At 32.6% G+C, this 21197-nt stretch overlaps 1 protein-coding gene across 1 annotated transcript; it reads left to right on the forward strand.

Annotated features, from left to right (window-relative positions):
- The first annotated feature begins 291 nt into the window (after window positions 1–291).
- On the forward strand, window positions 292–21016 carry LOC148611680 (pappalysin-1-like). Its single transcript, XM_088592462.1, has 21 exons — window positions 292–886; window positions 3659–4697; window positions 4947–5092; window positions 7344–7634; window positions 8046–8167; window positions 8730–8916; window positions 9256–9379; window positions 9994–10177; window positions 10723–10892; window positions 11927–12055; window positions 12223–12308; window positions 13238–13437; window positions 14148–14228; window positions 14527–14749; window positions 15045–15285; window positions 15545–15735; window positions 17349–17553; window positions 18006–18168; window positions 18463–18601; window positions 18848–19029; window positions 20577–21016. Exons 1-21 carry the CDS (start codon window positions 469–471, stop codon window positions 20808–20810), a joined length of 4755 nt encoding a protein of 1584 aa, XP_088448588.1. The 5' UTR covers window positions 292–468; the 3' UTR covers window positions 20811–21016.
- The last annotated feature ends 181 nt before the right edge of the window (window positions 21017–21197 follow it).

Genomic DNA, 21197 nt, shown 5'->3' on the forward strand with positions numbered 1-21197 from the left:
TACCCATAAGCAAAAAATATACGCTATAAAAAAAAAAACACACACACACACTCTCCTCTTCAAGGACCGAAGTTGCCATACTTGTATGCTAACTAATTAAATTATAGTGTAAAACACAATGCCGAAGTCATTGTTTCGATTTTAGAAATTCACAATTACAATGGTATAATGATCCTATTGAATTTTACAAACATTCAATAATCTGATTCTTATATGACCTTAATAACTGTTTACGAAAGCCGTAATTTAATTCATTATTATATTAAACCTTTGTACTCCTGAGAGTACTACGCGCTTAACTTTGATTTAAATCTATCTAAGGTAATATAAGTTCATGTAGATATTTTTATAGATATTTTCTTCAGTATTGAAAACCTGTAAGACAAAGCAAATTTACTGGAAAGGAACACTTTCGTCTGAAGTAGATAGGAGTGATGTAGTCTTGGTTCACACGGTGTTAAGAAGCGAATGGATAAACTGTGTCATATTCATTTACAATATTTTGTTATAATAATTTTTTTGTGTAGTGTAGTTTATTTGGAGGTTATCAATGAATCGTTTTCTAAAAGGAATAATGTCATTAAGCACGTGCGCCATAAGGAGAATATTATTAAAGAAAACCAATCTTTAAAAAAACAATCACGTGAAACGTGTACAAATCAAAAGAGAAATGGCGACAAACTACTTCACTTAGTTCGACATCCACGGGATACTAGATTAGTAAATAAAATTCCAAGAGTCAATGGAAATCAGCATGCAGTATATTTTTCGGGTTCAGAAATACTTCGGTTAAAATCTTTCTATTCTAAGATTCCTAGCGGGAGCTTTACTTTGAGTTTGACGATAAAACCCGAGGGAGGGCAATACGACCCAGTCACAATTCTAGGTAGGTAGTATATCTTGATTTACAGACTAATACAACTTCTAGATTTAAATAGTATTTTTTGGTGTAGGTCATAAGTACATAAATTAATATTGAACAAAAATTTAGTTATTCAGATTATCTTGAAGTAACTCAATTATTTAATACAAGTTCACGTGTAGGGTAAAGAATCGTGTAGTGATATTTCTGTTTGGTGAAAACCACCTTTGAACCCCCCTTATTTTAAATTATCATTATTCCCTTTTTGGGTTCTCGATTAAGAGTTTAAGAAGAGTAATTTTTAGAAAAAAATACTTTTAATGTCTTTTTTTTTAAATAATAATAATAATACATGTAAGAATAAATTCGTCCTTGAATTTTGATGTATAAATATAACATTTTTATCCTCTCTGTTGTGGGATCAAATTTAACCATTACAACAGAAAGAAAATTTAAGGAAAAGGTTTACAACATCTATTCGAAAATGTTAATCTTCATTCATTTTATCTTTTAGCAACAAAATATCATAAACTCATACGTTTCCTTTGTATTACAATCACAATGGAAATTTGCTGTATATGAGGGAAAAACTAAAACCAAAACAAAATACGATGGAGTTTTGTACCACTTCTATTAATAGTAAAATGTTTTCGTCTTTGCATGAAAAAAGATTGTAAAATATCAGTTTATAACTGTAACATGTGAATTTTGCTCAGCAAAATAATAACAATTCTACAAATTTTAGGCTCATCTTAGCTTTTCACTGATATAATGTATCATCTGGTACTCTAATCTCATATATAAATACTTATGATGGCATGAGTGCTACATATATACACTTCCGAGTATAAAGTCCTTCTCATTTCCGTAGAGGTCAACTTCGCAAAATGCAAAGTTCTATCTAATAAACTTTTTGATAAATTCATACATTTATTCTGTGTTGTCTATTTAAACAAAAGGGAAATCAAGGGAACCATGATTCGAACGTTAAACAAAAGAACATAATCCAATGATAAGACTAGACAGATATAACAAAGAATATGTAATAAATAAAATACCATGCACATGGGAAGAAATTAAATAAGCAATTCGGATTCCCCTTAACATTGGGAGCTTGGCTACGTGCATCGGTATTTTAAGCGTCCTCTGCTTTTTTAAGAAACATCCGCCAAGTTGCTAACAAAAATCACGTTTGGGGTAGAAAAAAAGTGGAAAGGGAAACAATGCTACCGGTGAAAAGATTTGCTTCATTTGGTGCAGATAGTTATACCATAACTACCCACGAGTTCATGATGACGACCATAAATTTTTTGTAGTGATGAATTTAATATTGTAGCAACAAAACTCTGTTCCAAAAGCCTTGTAAGAAGTCTAGAATGGTAGAAGAAGACTGCGTAGTTTAAGCAAGGTTTTAAACAATATAGCATTACATTAAACTGGAGACTGCACTATTACTTATGACTTTGAAAGAAAAAGATTTGGATACTAAAAGCATTACCGTTAGATGAAGTTAGTATTCGATAAATCTTGCGTGAGGTTAATACTAATTTCAAAAATGCATAAAATACAAAATAATTATCTATAAAATACGTTTCTTGAACCTGTAATTACCAGAAGTAATGCTTCTTACTATAAGATAATATCTTCTTTTAAAGAAAAAAAAAACGCACCAAAATCAAATTTATGTTCCTATTAAAAACAGAAATAAAGTGAAACACAACAAAACACAAATATTACATAGAAATATTGATATAGGACTAATGCATCTGATAATGTACATGAACTATACCTTGAAAGAAAAACCCCAATAAAAAATAAGTAGTAAAACTTCCCGAAAAAACAAAACAAAAAATGCTGTAAACGATAAACAATTAATTTTCCTATACTTTGAATTATAATTCTTAATTGTACTCTAAGATATATTAGTAGTTTACAATTTTACTTAAAAGCTAGACTGGAACGGCCAAAGACTAACTTTTGACTGACAAATAGTAGCTTTACTTATCATTCTCTTATTGTTTCATACAAAGAATGTATTCGAAAATGAATGGTATCAATATTCACTTAGATTGTATGTATTAATTAGTGCTAAAGTAGCAGAGTAAGAGAGAAAAAACAACTGGCCAATGCAATTGGTTAAATAGACAATATGACTTTATACTCCGTATTAAACATCTGAATGGATTATATTTTTTGTTTTGGTTTTGAATGTAGTTAATTTTTTTTCGTACCTATTGCAAAGGAACGGTCAACCTTCGTGTCTTTTGTAAAACTGGCTTAAATTTCTAAGGAAAATGCTAAGTGATTAATGGCAAGACTTCGTTTCCTTAATAAGAAATTCTACCTTTCTTATATGACGTACTTCAAAGATTTTCAGACAATAGATTGATGTCATAGTTTCAAGTATTACACAAACATCACAGCAGACTTTCCTTCAATGGTCGCCAGTTCGTGCACACGTAGGCTGTGTCTTTTCATAATCATGGAAAATCTAGCCATGCTAAATGCGAATAATTTATAGCTTGTATTACTTTTTATCATTGATTAACCATTTATGTCAATATTTTACCCCTCGCTATCAGTGTTGAAAAGGCCACATAAATGGACAACAATGATAACATGGGAGTCTCCGTGAATTACTATGCCATCAACTCGTTTCTTATTACATCCGCTGTCTAAATGTATTTTAAAGAGCATGTCAGAATTAAAAAACAGCTGTTGTTCTAGTAGTAGGACTTCTTCAGGTTAAAATATAATGCTATCATCTTTTAACACCTATGTACACATGCATTTCAGAACTTGTAGACGTATGTAATGGTAAGAACACACATAACTGGTTGAAAATTGGCATTAAAAGTGATATTGAAGATGTAAAGTCAGAACTTAAGTACTTTGCAACATTGAAAACAGAGCGGAGCAAGCATGCTTCAACATTATTTTCCGATATTAAATACCATCCTGGAGACTGGACAACTTTGGATGTTACTTATGATACGCACAAATTCATGCTGTACAGAGATGGCGCTTTGATTGGTGTCAATAAGCATCAACATGGTGCAGTATTCCCAAACGTTTCAAAAGACTGTAAAACAATCTACCTTGGAGGAGATGAATTGTCTAAGAAATTTTATCGAGGCTCACTGTATAATTTACGATATTGGAACATTGCTAGGAATCACTCTGATTTGCTCTTTAATGACTTAGAATCAAATGACTTATTTATTTTCGACAATTTTGAAAACGTGAAGAAATGGCGGTCTATTTTTAAAATTCCTCCTCGTATTCATAATAATGTGAAAATATCAAGATCTCATTCTATTCACATTGAATCCCCTCCATGTGGGCAAACAGTCTGTGATGACCCAATGCTGATGCGTTCATATAAAGAAAATGACAATTTGCGTAGCTTGAAAGAAATTAGATATAAAGTGTTTATTCTGATGAATGATGACGGTACAATGCCGCAGATTACCAGGAAACAACTTCAAAAGCAACAAATGGCACTAGAAACAGCTTTCACTCCATATAATATTACGTTCAGACAGAGTACACAAAACGTTAGAAACACATTTTTGAGGCATGCCATCGTTCTTTATTCATGCGACCCAGCGTCAATCGGCGATAATGTATGTGATGACGATTGCTTTCACCAACAGACCGGATATGACGGAGGTGATTGTGATCATCTGCTTCCAGCTGTCCAAGAGTGTAATATTCGATCAATAGGAGACGGAACATGTGATTCTGGCTGTAATAAGTTTGTATGGGACTGGGATGAAGGAGATTGTTGTCATCCAGGCTCTAAACAGTGTTTCGATCCACTGTCGCCGTACAGGTGATTAGAAATTAATTAATTTTTTTTCTACGCGACTATATTTTTCATTTTCAAACAATCATAATAAATATACTTTGACCTTTAGAGAAATTAATTGAAGAAGATAAAATTCAACAGAAAAGACACTCCGACCATTCGAGAAAATAAACTTTCCCATGTATTACTTTTATCAACAATAAAATTTCAAATATAAAATTTAATTGCATTTTTCATGTTGTCACCTAGCGAATGCTATACGTTCTTTTAAAGGGGATATTTGAGCAAAGATGAGTTCAAGCGTATGATTGGTGAAAACGGTTCCATGCAATTAAACATATACCTGGCTTCCACTATCAACAAAAAAGTAGCTGGACTATCTACTTATCCTTGGGATAAAAATGTCTACAATATAAATGGTAAGGAATATTGCACTAAGGCCAAATTTCTAGGAATCACATAATTCATTGAAAAGCCTATTATTATAAATATCTACATTATTTTGCATCATTTAATGATATGAAACACAATATTTTGCTATTTATGTTGCATTTTATAAGTTTCTCATAGTTTTCCTTTCATTTTTCGTCTACCCCAGATGTGACATTTTTGTGCAACTCGGCGGGTGTTTCTGCAAAAAGCAGAGGACGCTTACCATACCAGTGCAGCTGGTCCATTCTTCCAGTTTTTAATAGAGTCTAGGTTGTTTATTAACATTTCTTTTGGTTATTTCATGTTTTTTCTTGTATTTGTCTGTTTTACCTGCCTTGTCTTTGTCCTTGGAATATTTTCTTTCGATTTCCACTCGAATCTTGGTTCCATTAATTACTCTTTCGCAGCACATTATCTCTGTTTTTTATCTGCCTTGAAAAACCAAAAATTCGCATAATCAGCCCAGAAGGTATTTCTACATAATGCTGCTCGTTATTTACGACGAAAAAGGAACAGATATGGTAAAACGCAACTATTGTACCATCGTACAACCACTATAAAAAGTAAATAAAATAGTAAATATGTCAGATTAGTAAGCTTTCTCTTTGTTTCTTGACTTTGTATTTCTTTTTGCTATATATAATATATATATATATAGATGTCACAGCGGAACGAGTTCGAGTCTCGCGGAGGGAACGACCAAAAATTTGCATCGCAAATTTGACAGTTCTAACATCGTTGGGAATTTTTCAGACCTTTCTATACATTTATATATCTTCCCTGTATCAATTAGATCCGATGGAGCAGTGTAGCGAATAGGGTCGTCACATTCTGAGATGTTTATATATATATTTTCGTAATTAATATGAATTGTGTTTGATAACGTAATGGTCTTAGTCTTGTATTCTTTCCCCCCTTCTATAGTATACCTTAAATTTTCATGATTTTTTAAAAAATAGACAAGGAGTTTCAATCTAACTCTTGACCATGTTTTTCAGATAAGGAAATGTCAAAAATAATTTTAGGTCCATTGTAGAAAAAAAGGCACGAACTTTGGTACACCAAGACAGGTCAAACTAAAAATATACTTTTCTACTTTCACTTTTATTTTGAGTTCATAATATAGATCCCTCTTCTGAAGCATTATTTTTCATGAAAATATTGTTTTTTTCTCAAAAACATTTTTTTGTGTCATAGATTGATATTTACCCTGTAGTTGTGATGAAAAATGATAGTCATTTGCCAAAAAACAAAAACAGACAAAGGCAAAAAGGAAGCGCACTATATTTTTTAGCTGCCATGTTTAGACGTACACCCGCTCAGGAATATGTAATACAAGACTGATACCTATTACTAATAAAAACTTTTAGATATCTTTAAATGTTATTGCTTTTCGATAATTGTATTCAATTTCCAAGTTAAAGACAAAATAGCTCTCTCCTCCTGCTTTTCTGTAAATTTTTGTTCCAATTTTCATACAGGTACCCTTTAACAGTATTAAGTCAAATATCTCAAATTTTGCAAAAAAGACATGTTTTGATAAAAAATAATTTAGTTACCTTTTGAAACATTAAAGGTGGTCTGTATTGATAAAACAAATGCCTTAACTATTCTATGAATACCAAATTGTTTCAAAATCTCATTTTTTCAAGTTCGGACCCCCTTTTTTAGCCTTAACACAACGGAGCTTCTTGATAATTTATAATCTGCTTACTGAAGCAGCCAATGGCACAAAGTTGAAGTTCTTGTTTACACAAAGGAAAAATATAGTCAAAATCTTATAAATTATCATTATTTTAATGAAAAATACATCTTAGTCCCCCAAAATGCTGATTTTCAGTGAAATTCGGCATCCTGGGCATGTATAAATGTACTCGGTAATTACAAAAGATGAAATATCTCACAGACACAGATAGATATTTTGCAAGAACAGTAAATAACATGCACAGAAAACATTAGAGTTTCTAGTTACTTCACACACTATTAAAGAAAATTCATTTTTATATGTCATTACCACCAATTTTTGATAAGCCGCATTAGAATTTGAGTGGTAGTACCATTAGAAATGGTCATTTATGAGATGAAAAATGTTTTATTGGTCAGTTTTCAAGGAATATGTAATACAAGACTGATACCTAATAACAGAAGTTAATAATTATTAATTAATAAACGAAAAATCAGATGCGAATACAACCCAATTACGTATTTGTTTCTTTTATGTTACAAAAAATATTCCAGGTGGCATAGTTGTACCCCCAGAGTCATTTGGATCTAAGCGAAAACTTAAAGGGCTTATTCATGAAATCGGTCATGTGCTGGGTTTATGGCATGTGCACCATGGAATATCAGAAATGGATTGTGATGACCCTTGTTTGGAGACACATGCGTCACCAGAACTGGGTGATCTTTGTTCTGACACAGAACCAACTCCAGGAAATACTGAGTGCAAAGATCCAGACGGCACAAAACACACGTGTGGGATACAGACTTTCAAAAACACGCCATATAAGAATTACATGAGTTATGCTGGTACATATTTTTTTTTAAATATAATGTTTAATACACATTACGGGATATTTACTTTTGAAAAGGTAAGCCAAAATTCTAACCATAATTAGCAGGTAAAATAAATATCTGATTTAATTATGAAAAAAAAATGAAAAATGAAAGTTAGTTGATAATCGTCTTCATCCTTGGTTTTTGCTGTTAGATTTTTTTACATTCTACAGTGTTCGTATGCATAGTAAATGTTATTAGATATAACAATAGGCCCTTTCGTACTAAGTCGATGAGCCTGCATGATATATACCACGAGCTAGGTCTTGGGTAGAACAAAATATTTTTCCTTGCGAAAGTGTACATTGAGTATTCTCCAGGCATGCTCATCAACTATCCCACAATTAACACAAAAGTGTCTAAATACTATTTTACTTTATTCAGATGATTCATGCATTGACCACTTTACCGATGAACAAGTTGCCCGGATGCACTGTTACCTGGACCTTGTATATCAGCCTTGGAAAATAGGCAAGCTTCCAGCTCCAGTTCCTTTGCCTCCTGTGGTAACATATGCATTTAATTGACAAAAGAAGCTTTAAAACATGAAAATTGATAACAAATCTACGGCTACTGTCAAATTTCATAATTAATTGATAATGACATTTGTTGTATGGTAATTTTTCGTTCCCTTTATCTAAATATGTCAACAAAACAAAGAAATAAAGAAAATTTAAAACAAAGACAGAAAAAACTTTTGATATATCTTTTTTTAGTGAGGGATTACCTATCTATTTAGTAGGTTGACGTCTACTTTACGAAGGGAAAAAATTTCGATATGGCTATCCTTACTGTCCGATATAAAGATAGTATATTGTAATTCTATAAAGCTGGATGATATCCTGGTCTTCAGCTTGAAATTCTACAGAAACATGTTTTAATGAAGTTTAACAGATCTAAATAGATTAATTCTCAATGGACGAAAGGAGTATCCCATATATGACATTAATGCAATTCGAAATATTCCTCTATATTTTGACAGGGTGACATTCTATCTGATTGAAAATTATATCAAGAACTGATATATATTTATGTAATAGCTGAAGATATCTTAAATTGTACTTTCAGTTGGTACATTCAAATATTCAGAGCGTGATATTAAAGTGGTTACCTCCCGTTGGAGCTATACACGGAGATCCTGCTACGATATGTGATATTTGTAAACCAGATGGCAGCGCTTCACAGTTCGCCAGTAGTGCTACTGCCTCTCACAAATATAATCCTGTATATATATGGCAACCACTACAAGCAACGGGTATTTTGTTTTCAAACATGATGGTGCTAATTGTTGTTTACATGACATAATGCATAAAGGAAATTAAATTAAACATATTTGATTAAAAAAAGACGTCACAGTGCCATGTTCTTTAATGACGTCATAACTTATGAATTTATTAACACTTAAGATTTTTGTGTGAAAAAAGACCAGATTCTTTCAAACGTTAGTAATTTATTAGTTTTGCAGTTAGATTTTCTGTGTTTACTCACGTAATAAGTTTATCAAATTGTTCCATATAGTACAGGTACATAGATTGAAAATGAACTGTCCACTTGTTGATTTGTAATTATAAACTGATATATATCTCTATTTTAGGACCACCAGATGCAAAACCATGCATTGCCAGTGACAGAGCTTGGATGATGCCTGATAGTTTTACATGTGACACAATGGACTGTTTCATCAATCTTATGTTCAAATACAAATTTATTCCGGATAGGTTTGTCTTACTTTTCTGTGGTTGATAATTTATTGTTGCATATTTAGGGATGTAGACCTAGGGTAAGGGACACAACTCTTAAAAATCATTGGAACGTTTGTATTCAGCAATTTACATCAATCCCATGTAAGCATCAAAGAAACATGGACTGATTTCATTCTGTTTCAAATAGAAGCTTGACAGGCTTTGATGAAATTGAATATGATACAAACATATCACTGATTTCAAGAGTAATATCCCTTATTCCAGGTCTACCTCCTTAAAGTAAATTAACTGAGATTATATTTTGCCCTTTTCCCCTATAGATAAAATATCAAATAGCGGTGATATTTCCAAAATAGTTTAATTACCCGAATACAATTCATACATTAGCATCTTGAATATAATTGAAACTGCATATTTTTACACTTTCACCATTACTTTGCATTCATCTTCACACACATGTTTGTAAATTAATAAATACTATGTAACAAGGTTTATATGGGATTAAAAAAAAAATTTTTCTTGTAAAACAAAGGCTTTTATGGGAGTTTTAAAATTTGTAATAAAATGCATGAAATCTAAAAAATGTCTTGGAAGTTAACCGACATATTGACAATTATATCATGTTTTAGACTGACGCTATGGGTTACATACACTGGAACGATAGATGACGTCATATCAACAGGCGTAAACAATCCAATCAAATTCATAGAAATCAAAACAGATAACAACAAAGTTATACCACTTGGGACGTTTCCGGTATCTTGCGACTCCTTTTTGTCGATTGAACTCGATGTGAAGAGACCAGTTATAGCGGTAATTATAATTACAGTAATATTGGATGCAATGTCACGTGTTTGATTATGAGTTTGATTATTCCACAAGGACACATGTTATCTTTTTTTAAGGGGAAGGTGTCATAAATGATGTCATAACTCAGAATTTGTTCTAATAACAAAAAGTCAATATTGAAATCGGTAAACATACACACGTAAGTAGGGAAGAGTTTACATGAAACATAGCGAAACAATCACAGCAAAACAATTGTAGAAAACAGTTTTTATACTTCTTTTTAACTCTTGAAATTAAAGTCACTTCTCAAAATCATTCAGACAAATAAAAACTTTATTTTTGGAAAACTACATTAGCGAACGTTAAATGAAAGGCACATTTTCACTGTTTTTCTTTTCTTTTTTACTGCATATCAATTACTAGAAAGAATAGACAATTCGCAAAATATTACAGCAGGTAGAATGTTAAAAACTGCTTCATGTGACTGATTTGGTTTTTTTTGGGTTTGAAATAGGCTGAATTACAAGTTATATGAAAAATGGGTAATAATGCGCTGTTATTCGTTTCAGATAAGAGTATATGTATCAAGTCCATATGTTGGCATAGATACTGTTGAACTAGCGTCTTCCTATTTGGTAGATGAATGTAAACCCTGCCAGCAACAGACGTATTTGGTTACCAGACATCCAGGTTTCAAGAACAAACCATTACCAACAAGTGAAACAGAGTTCGAAGATACGTGAGTGTGATTCTGATATTTTATTAGCAGTTGTGTTTGGTTTATCTATAGAATATGATTAAAAAGTGCCCTATTGATATTATTTCAATTATTATCTATAATGATGTGGTTTATTATTTCAATGAAATTACCCAGATAGTGGGGTAATACATTCATGAAATTTTTATACCAATTAAACTGCCTCAAATAAAGAATTCCTTTACTTTAAAATTGTCGAGTACATTAGCCTGTCTGAATCTAAGCCATTTTGGACTTAAAAATTGGTTCGTTGTTCATTTTACCCAGACTCAAAGTACATTTCAACTGATATAAAGACTTGAAAAAGAGTCTAGCTTAGACTTGTTTTTGGATTCATCAGGGATCTGTATAAACAGATTATATTGTATTCAATTTACCTATGTCAAAGTATTTTTTTGTAAAATCATTTCATATTTAAGTCCTTTTTTGCATCAATTATAAGAACGCAGTTGCTATATATCAAATATTTCTGTGACATTTACGAATTCATAATTCTACCTTTTTATATCTCTTTTTATTGATCGGTTATAACCCTTTCCTGTTCTGATACTTGTTACCTCTCACTCTGTCAAAGTTATAATAAAAAAATAGGTGCTGTATACTCATTTATTTTCATTGGGATACAATTACGTGGTATTTGTCTTTGAAACTGATTTCTTTGGGACAAATATCGTGGATTCATGATACAAAGATTTTCTTTTTAATATCTCATGCAAGCTCTTTGATAGGCCGTAGTCTTCCGTGTAAACAGTACCCCCACCGACTCTTGGTAAGGGAGAATCTTTTGAAGAAAGCATTTATTTTGCTGTTACCACGTTTGGGATAGCAAATAATTAATTAACTAATATGGTATGAATGTATGGTTCTGTTCAGCAAGTCAGCAGTAATATTTACGTTTCTTATTATATCCAAATCAAGGGTTTTAATATAATAATGAAATCAACACCGACTCTGTCACAGTATATGAAAAGATATTTGTAATAATTTAGCTTAACACGCTAATTTTGAACTTTCAGGGATGTTCAACTGAATACAACATACACGTATACTGTAACCACTCTCAGAGGAGTACAACAAAGTGTAGAGTCCCCATCTGTTAATTACACACATGGGCAGTCTTTCTGTGGCGATGGAAATGTTGATAGGTAAAGCAAAATTGAAATAAGCAAATTTTATAGCACAAGTTTTTGTTTTGAAAAATTGAAAATCGATAAAATCGGGGAAGTATTTATTTTATATACATGAAAATTAGTTTTTTTTTCAAGTAAGATTGATTTTTTTACATTCGTATCGAATCAATCATATTTTACAGCGACGAAGAATGCGATGATGGTAATGTTGCTGATGGAGATGGTTGCAATTTAGAATGCCAACATGAAGAATTCTTCAAATGCAAAGGTGAAATATGAATTAATAAAAAAAAGCAATTGGTTTTCTTTGCCGATACTACGCAGACATTTTGTATCGCGCTAACAAATAGACTTCTGGAGCAGGGTTATATTGCTACAAGATTGAAGTCATCACCACAAAAGTTTTATGGCCGTCATCATGAACTCGTTGATTGTTACGGTGTATCCATCTGCGCCATGAAAACTGACTTATTCAACGTGTCATAGTTTTCCTTTCTTCTTTCGTCTACCCAGGACTTGACTTTTTATGAGCAACTCGGCGGGTGTTTCTAGAAAAGCAGTGGACGTTTACCCTACCGGTGCACCTGGTCCATGCTCCCAGTTTTTCGTGGAGTCCGAGTTGCTCATTTTCTTTTGTTTCTTTGTATTTCTTTGTATGATTTTAGTTGCTTTATGTTCTTTGTTGTGTATGTCTGTTTTCCATGTCTGGTCTTTGTCCCTGGATTACATTCTTTTGATTACCGCTATAACCTTGGTTCCCTTGATTACTCTTTGCCAATTGTCAGATTATGTAATGTTAAATTGACACAAAACATTAATCAAAAAAATTACATGGAAATATAAAACTGGTCGAATGAAATATTCTACAAATATATAATTATCTTTATTTTGATAATGCAAGTGTGGGTGTGTGTCCTGTAATTTTTTGGTCTAGTTTTCTTTCAAGATAAACGACATGGTTAAAAACAAAGACTGCACATACCACATAATTTAAAGTGTGAATCAATCTGCATTTTTCAGTATATGGGGATTTAATATAAATTAACAAAACAAGCTGACTTTTGTCATTCCGATGGGTCTGACATTTTCACCACATCCATTCCGTTATAATATAACAATAATATAAAGAACACACACAAATGTACCAAGATATTGTACCAAGTAATAATTACTTAATGCATTATTGATTTTACAAAGGTAACCCTAGTAATTGTTACATACATGATGGCGATGGTATATGTGAGGACTATGAACGCCCTTACAGTGTTGCTGATTGTGGACATTATACACCAGACGGGTTTGAAGACCAATGGGTGATATCGGGAAACGCTAATCCCGACTTCCAGGACAATAGGTGCCCAGAAACATTATTAACAGGAATTCCCGATTCAAATCAGGTAATAGAGGAAATAGTCCTCATAACTGTAGTGAATAACTAATTTAATCTTCGATCTTAGAAAGTCTGAGAACCCGATTTCAGTCTGAGAGGAAGTTAACAGGGAATACACCGGGTAATACTGTATAAGGCTCTTTACTAGTTCGTATCTATCGAAAACAAAATGTTAAGTTTCGTTAAAATGTTAAAAAAATTTAAGTTGAATTATAAAAAAATAGACCTTAGGTGATGTAAAATATAAAAGGCATAGTTGCTCTTAAAACTATCAATAGACTCAACTTCTTTCTTTCAGGCTACACCTATCTCATATTTGATACTCGAATTTGTCATACACAAAACTGATATAACTATCTGTACAATCGTCATCGTGATTTTGAATTAATTTGGGTTACCAGTGGCTTTATTTTACAGTTTTAGTGTAATAATTCAAGTTTTTTATAATTCAGTGTATTTTGTGAATGAGAATGAGAAATACCCCCGAAAACAATACTTAAAAAACAACTACTGTGTAATTGTATTAATGGACAAGCAAGCAAGTAAAATATACCTGCGAGCTTTTATGAGCTCTAACGAGGGATACAAAGATGTTCAGCACAATGACAAAAATGTTTGAATGCATAATATAATTAATATAAAAAGTAATACTGAAAACTTTCACTAAGCTAAATGGAACAGAGATTAAAGTAGTTGAAATGAATAATTGTTTTACAGAAATGTGTGAGTTACACTGTACAGTCAAATGTGTGGTATCCGTGCAACAACAGAGGAAAAGAGGACAGTTTCTGGATTGAGGTACTTTATATATATATATATATACTCAAAAACGGAACGATATAATCTTTCATTTAATCAACTAATTCATTACAGTGTTAAATTGATTTAATTTAAGAAAAAAATCATCAATAAAAAAATGACACAAAATTAAGTTTTTCAAAACGGAAAATAAAATTCAAATATCCAAAGCATACGTATAGTTTCAATAATTTTATTTTTCTTCTCTGGTGGAATCTTCGAACAGACTTAAGCAATTTCTGGAATAGTTCTGTAGATCTTGTTTAATAATTCAAACATACTGAATTTACTGTTGTAGATGTACTTTTCGAAGCCAAAAGTTGCTACAGAAATAATCCTGCATTTAGGATCTGACGGATTAGATGCAATACACGAGAGCCACACCATAAGAATAGAACTTTTGACCACCGATAATTCTACGAAATCTTTATCCCCGGAACTTCATTATATCTCTTGTCAGCGCAATCCTCTTCATATACCAATTATACATGATCTCTCACAACCGTTTTTCAAGACAATAGGTAAACCCTAAAATGTTTAATTTAGGTATATCATCAAAAGTTGATTCCATAAATTAGCAATGAAAGAGTAAATCACATTCCAATGAAAATGCAAGCTGCGATTATTAAAAAGAATGATGATACAACTTGTGACTCTTTTCTGCGAAGGGTTTATCTTGACCAAGGCATATAATAGATTAAAGTTTAGTATTAAGAGAGCGTTTATTGTTTTTTTTTCGAATTGATTCTTACTTCAAGAAATAACAGAACATGATCACATGAAGCCATTTTAATCTCTTTCAAAAACAACTTAAAGGTATCCGAATTAGATTTTCATCCCATAGAATAAGTATAGCAGGTGCCAGACTTAGATCATCGAAGTTTCTTGACCCAGTTACTCTAGCCTCTTGTGGTATCAAAGACATGTATGACATCACTGCTGAGAGATGCACTTCATGTGAAAGAACCAAGTGTGGTACGCTGAATTTTCAGCATGGTACACCAAAATGTAGCGGTGAACAAGACGGAGATGTTTGTGTCATAACCTGTGACATAGGGTAACCTAGTGATATATTATGTTGTTTACTTCAAAATATCAATAACTTTAAAGAAATCCCTGAATTTCAAGTTCTCTTTGTAACTCTTCACTTTTTCTATGATGTCTGATTTGAATCATCCTTATTGAAAACATTTCAAAATCTATTTCCCATGCCCATAGACATCTTTTAAAATTGCTTTTCCATGAAATGAAAACATATCAATATCTATAATTTTTATTGGTATACATATTTGAGACGTGTACTAATATTTTTTTAGATATCGACTGGATGGTATTACAGATGAGATTATATGTACAAATGGAGTATGGGATACTAAAGGTCATTTGAAATGTGTTTCTATTTTTTGTGGAGAACCATTTATACCATATGCCAGTGTGACTTGTCCTGATGGGTTCGACTATTCAAACAAATGTTCTTTCAATTGTGAATCACCATCACGATTACAAGGTACGAGGCACTTTGGATAAGCGGAAACAATTCTGGAGTGAAAATAGAAAAGAGCATTCTTTTAAACCAAATCTCATTTTTTTAATTATAAGACAAAAAGATGCAAACCGATGTCTTCAACAAAGATTGAAATGAGCATTTCTCAAGTATTCAGTATCCGAGAGTGTAAGGTAAACGCATACATATAACAATTCTTTAACTGAAACTTGATACGGAAGGTGGTAGAGAAGATCATGCAGATTACGTGACCGATGATAGCTGAACGACGTGAAATATCATAAAATTATAGCGAGCACAACGAAGCGGTGTGAGCTCTACGGTTATTACATGTCATGTCTAAATTTCCCTTAAGGTTCCCCAATATAAAGTCATATCCCGGAAGTAACAAAAAGTGACTGTCCTTACGGAGAAAATTCATCGCTTCCTTAAATCAAACAAATAAAAATAAATACGTTAAGATTACGTTTCAGTAAAAAGAAATTCACCTTTTCTGATAGTTTTCGAGTCTTTTTATATTTTTTTACTAATTAAAAGAAGTGAATATGTTTTTAAAAAGTTCGGGAAACAAGTGGATATACGTACGTGTATCTTCGATGTGTCACTGTGGCTGTATTCCAGAACCTAACCCGCCTTTGTAAGATAGGAAAGGCAATTAGTATCTTGTTTGGAATTTGCAACTATGGTATAATTGTTGTTTGCGTCACATGATATGAAATGGATGTTGCTAGAGCTGCCCTTAAGTGATAAAATATGTAATGTTTTGAGAAGTGCTATAATGTTATCGACCATTTTGAGTTTGTTTTGTTTGTTTGTTGGGGTTTAACGTCCGAGCAGCAATATCTCGGCTATATTCAGACGATGAACATGAAATTGATGATAAAATGAACATGAAATGATGATGAAATGAAAAAGGGATGGGACACAAGGACAATGGGGTCGACACATTTTGATTGCCACTGGAAATAGGGAGAGGTGGGTAGGGTCGGGCAATTTAGCCTCCTGCGGCGGAGCCCTAAGGTTCCTACTCCGGGAGAATACCACAGTAGGGTTCTTTAACGTGCGAGGAACGTGGCATCTTTCCCAACACGGTGCACCACTATGGTTTGCGGTCAAGTTTTCCGTATTATAGCCTGACAACCCCAGCATGTAACACGTCAGGGGTACCCCATTCCACCACCTGGGGCACACATCCCAGTTGCTCTGTGGGCAAAGCGCCCTAGTCCCCGGCTAGGATTCTGGGCACTATTTAGTCGCCTTTTACGACAAGCTTAGCGCTGCTGCAGGCCTATTCTTTTAACACCCGGACATGCACGGGGCTCCATTTTGAGAGCGAGTGGGAAAGGGGGTATGGGGTTTGAATTTTGGAACTTTTTTTTTCAAGTTATTTATTTAACGAACCCCCCTCCCCCATTAATTAACAGGGCAGATTTCAAAATATTTGCATCCGGGTCAACATCCCTTTTTTGTAATGTCCTTTATTATTTTTACAAGTATCACACAGACGGTACATTCTCGCTTATTTAGGCAATGCCTACCCGATATTAATTTCAAAGGGGACAAAACCATTAAACTATAAAATCACACAAGATATGTTTATCTTTTTTCTTCTGCAGGCAATATTACATCAATTCAATGCGAGTCTAGCGGTACATGGTCTCTGCCAAATTCATTTTGTCAGATTCACTGTGACTCCCCATCAGATATTAAGAATGCTGAGCTCATTTCTAAATCGTGTAAAAGGGGACATCACACGCTAGGCAAAATTTGCAAGTTTAGATGTAAGAAGGAATTTATGGTAGAAGTGAAACAAAAACTTCGGTAAGTGACGTATTGTGGACTTAATCCTTGGAAGTAAAAACCATTACACTCAGTAATTAAAAAATGTCGCTAAGAAAACTATAGTTAGATCGATGCATATAATTTGAATGTCTATTGACAAAGTCTGTAAAGTTAAACACAAAAGAGAAACGAAAGTAAAACTGTAAACTGCAAAAAAGAAATAGGTTTTTAGGGTTGTCAGGAAGTACTTACCTGAGATTACAGTGTAACAGTTTATGTAATTTACATAATGTCTGAAAATAATTTGATAAATTGATACATAAAATACAAAAAGCATCCGGACTAATGCCACAAATGAAATAACTGTTGTATGGACGCATTTTCATTTCATCTCTTATTTCACATTTGATTTATAGAATATACGCTTTCAAAATAAAATATGATATTTTTTTTTTAATTTCTGAACGTATTATGATATTCATATTTTTAAGAAAAATATTCAAGCTGGAGTGTGGAGAAGATGGCTCTTGGAAAGGAGAGCAATGTGTACCTATTACGTGTCCAGAGCCAAATATCGTATTTAAAGATCTCTACTCGTGTACAGATGGAATCAATGTTGGCAGTAAATGTTCAATTCAATGTCCAGAAACATTGGTTTGTATTAAGCATTAGTACACGTATCATCTCTGAAATACTTTTCATTCTCTGGAGTTCAGAATTTTACAATGTTTCTAAATATTTTCCTCTAGATTAAATGTTGTAGTTATACGTGGTAGGCATTACCGTTGAGAGAAAATTGACCAGGTATAACCAGGATACGAATTTAACTTTTCACTATAACTATTACTCTGCATCTCTGACACATCTTGAATGAATTTTGAACCTCAGACGCTGTTCCAGATCTTGTTGATTAAGTATATTACTGATTATTTTCCAACTTTATACCAGGAAAAGCAAGTAATAACTTGCAAGTATAATGGTCAATGGGACAACAATTTTCATCTGTGTACAGAGTCATTGAATGCAACTTGTCCAAAAGTTATGGATACTAATGACGTAAACTTTGGTTGCTATGGAAATAAAGTAGGTTAGTATGTAATGATGTTAACTATGCAAATATATCAAAAGATAAAACAAAACATTTCTTTTTGGTTTCCACAACTTAAAAAGCTTTTAACTCAAACTTTGCTATGCAATCAAAGCAGCACAGACGTTCGACTCTACAAATATCAGCATGAATGAAATTAATTTAAATTCATGTATATGATACAATACGTTCAAACTGTCACACCTACAAATGATGTATTACGACGTGTTTTATACTATATTTTAGGCGATGAGTGCAAGGTTAGTTGTTTCCTCCCAAATGCCAAAGCTGTATTTGACACGTACTATTCAGATGTCGTACATACGAGACACGAGAAACCGACAAGAATTTCCGAAATAACTTGCACTGCTTTAAAGAAGTGGTCTCCAAATCCAAGAAAAATATTATGCAAAGTCGAATGCAATGAGGTGAGAGAAATTCCTTTCTTCCTTAATAAGCATTTTTGTCTTTTAAGAACATGACCACAGTAATTTTAACTCTATTTTATGATCATTGTTTGGTTGAATTATTGATTTTTTCAATTCAATATCTTAGCTAATTTAATTGAAAGTTTTTTGAAAGCATTTTCGATTTTAGAAAAAAGAGTCATTATTTTTGTTTTGACATACTGTTATGGTATTTTTTTGGGGGGATTATAAGGAAATCAATCTATCAATAGTAATATATTTTAAACACTAAATGCTACGGTTGTAATATTAAGATGCGATTGAGGTGCACTAATTCGTACACAGAGTTGACTTCGTCTAATTTCGAAAAACATGAAAAAATAAGGTGACACTTTGTGGAAATATTGTTTGTGGGTAGTAGAGCATTCCTACATAAATAGATGCAATACTTGTGGAAATTGGTAGGTGTAAAATGCCGGCTTTAAAATATCGGGAATTCTGGTCCTCCTTAGATCTCTATTCAGCTCTAGGGTGCACTATACAGTTACAAAAAGGTGCACTGTTTCGCATACTAAATTAACCCCGTCTATTTTTGTAAAAGCTAAAATTAAAGGTTGAATTTTGGTGATTACATTGTTTAAATGTAGTTTAGCATTTATACATAAACAGATGTAATATATGTAATTTTAAAAAGGTGTAATTTAAATGAAGACAAGTATCCGGAACGTTTAAGTCCTTTGCTGTATTAGGTTCTCTCCTCAGCACAGCTGGCTGATTTTCAAAATGCCTTATTTCGCACGAACTTAGGAACTAAAACTGCGAAAAATTGAATCTAAAATTTGTGAATTTGGCTGTCACTTTAGGAAAAGCCATGATTTGCTCTAAAACTCAGTAATATTTTTTCAGTATGTTACCCTGCCAATTGAATTTTATGGCATTAATCACTAATTTGCTTATAAATTACTTGATCTACCAGACGCCAAGGATAAAAAATATATGTACTATATTTATGAAAAAAAAAACGATTGAAATGTCTGTATGGACTGCCTCAAAACAGCTTTATTTCCGCAAAATGTGACCAAATTTTCAGAATTGATCCAACCGTATACTACTATCCTAACATTTGGCTGTTTCTCAAATATACCAATTTTGCATGACCTATAGGAATTCAAATGATGGAAAAATACCATAAAACGGTACAAATATTTTTTGGGGTTTTTAACAACAATACCATGGCTGTTTTCTTTTCGTGGTAGTTATAAAATATCTGAATTTGTAGAAAACCCGTCTTTTGACAGTTAATTTGCAGAAGGCAACCAAAATTTCTCATGAAAACTGAATACTTTTTTCTCATTTAGTTACAGTAGATAAGATTGTATGAAAACAATAATATCGATCATTTTCAGGATCTCCATAATGTAAGGATTAGAAAGAATGTATTCATTTTATTTAAAAGAATGTTGAATTCGCTTGTTTTAGTGTCTTAGTATAGCTATATTTCCATATACATAACTTGTCATAAAATAATCTACAGTGACCATCTGTAGAGTGCAACATAACTTTTTTAGGATGATATCGGCGATGGCCTATGTCAAGGAGAATACAACACTGAAGACTGTTCTTGGGACGGAGGAGACTGTTGTGAATCAACAGTGTATGGCGGGGATGTTATTCCAATTTCGTGTACACAACCATGCACTTGTCTTGATCCAAAAGCAAAAGAAAACGAGAAATCGCACAAAAAACGGAGCCATAAGAAATCGTTAAAAAGGCGACTATTTTCTTTTAGCAGATTTTCTTGAAATAATTGTCCATTTATATATTGTGTATTATCATTGACTATGTCTTGTATACGTCATTCTTTTACACCTACATTAGTTGGTCCACTTTATATCATGTATGCTTCCCGAATACATAAACGTGTTTTATTGTTTGTTGTACAGTTTGATAGTGTTATTATTCCGTTTTATGGAAGGTTTACTATTTTATCAATTAAAACAATTAAATGCTTCGTTTTTCAAGACGTACACTGCCAAACTTAAATATGAAATAAACACTGACAGTACAAACGACTATAAATACCCTTTTGTATGTACAATGTACATGTATCCAGTATCAACACGTTCAAAAACTAAGTTACGTACTTCTTCACAATCACACAGTCACTTAATGTCACTTCCGTTTTTTGT

This window comes from Perna viridis, chromosome 7 (assembly GCF_037379345.1).
Source record: "Perna viridis isolate PV_CMFRI_1.1 ecotype Kerala chromosome 7, ASM3737934v1, whole genome shotgun sequence".
In the NCBI taxonomy this organism is placed as follows: domain Eukaryota; kingdom Metazoa; phylum Mollusca; class Bivalvia; order Mytilida; family Mytilidae; genus Perna; species Perna viridis.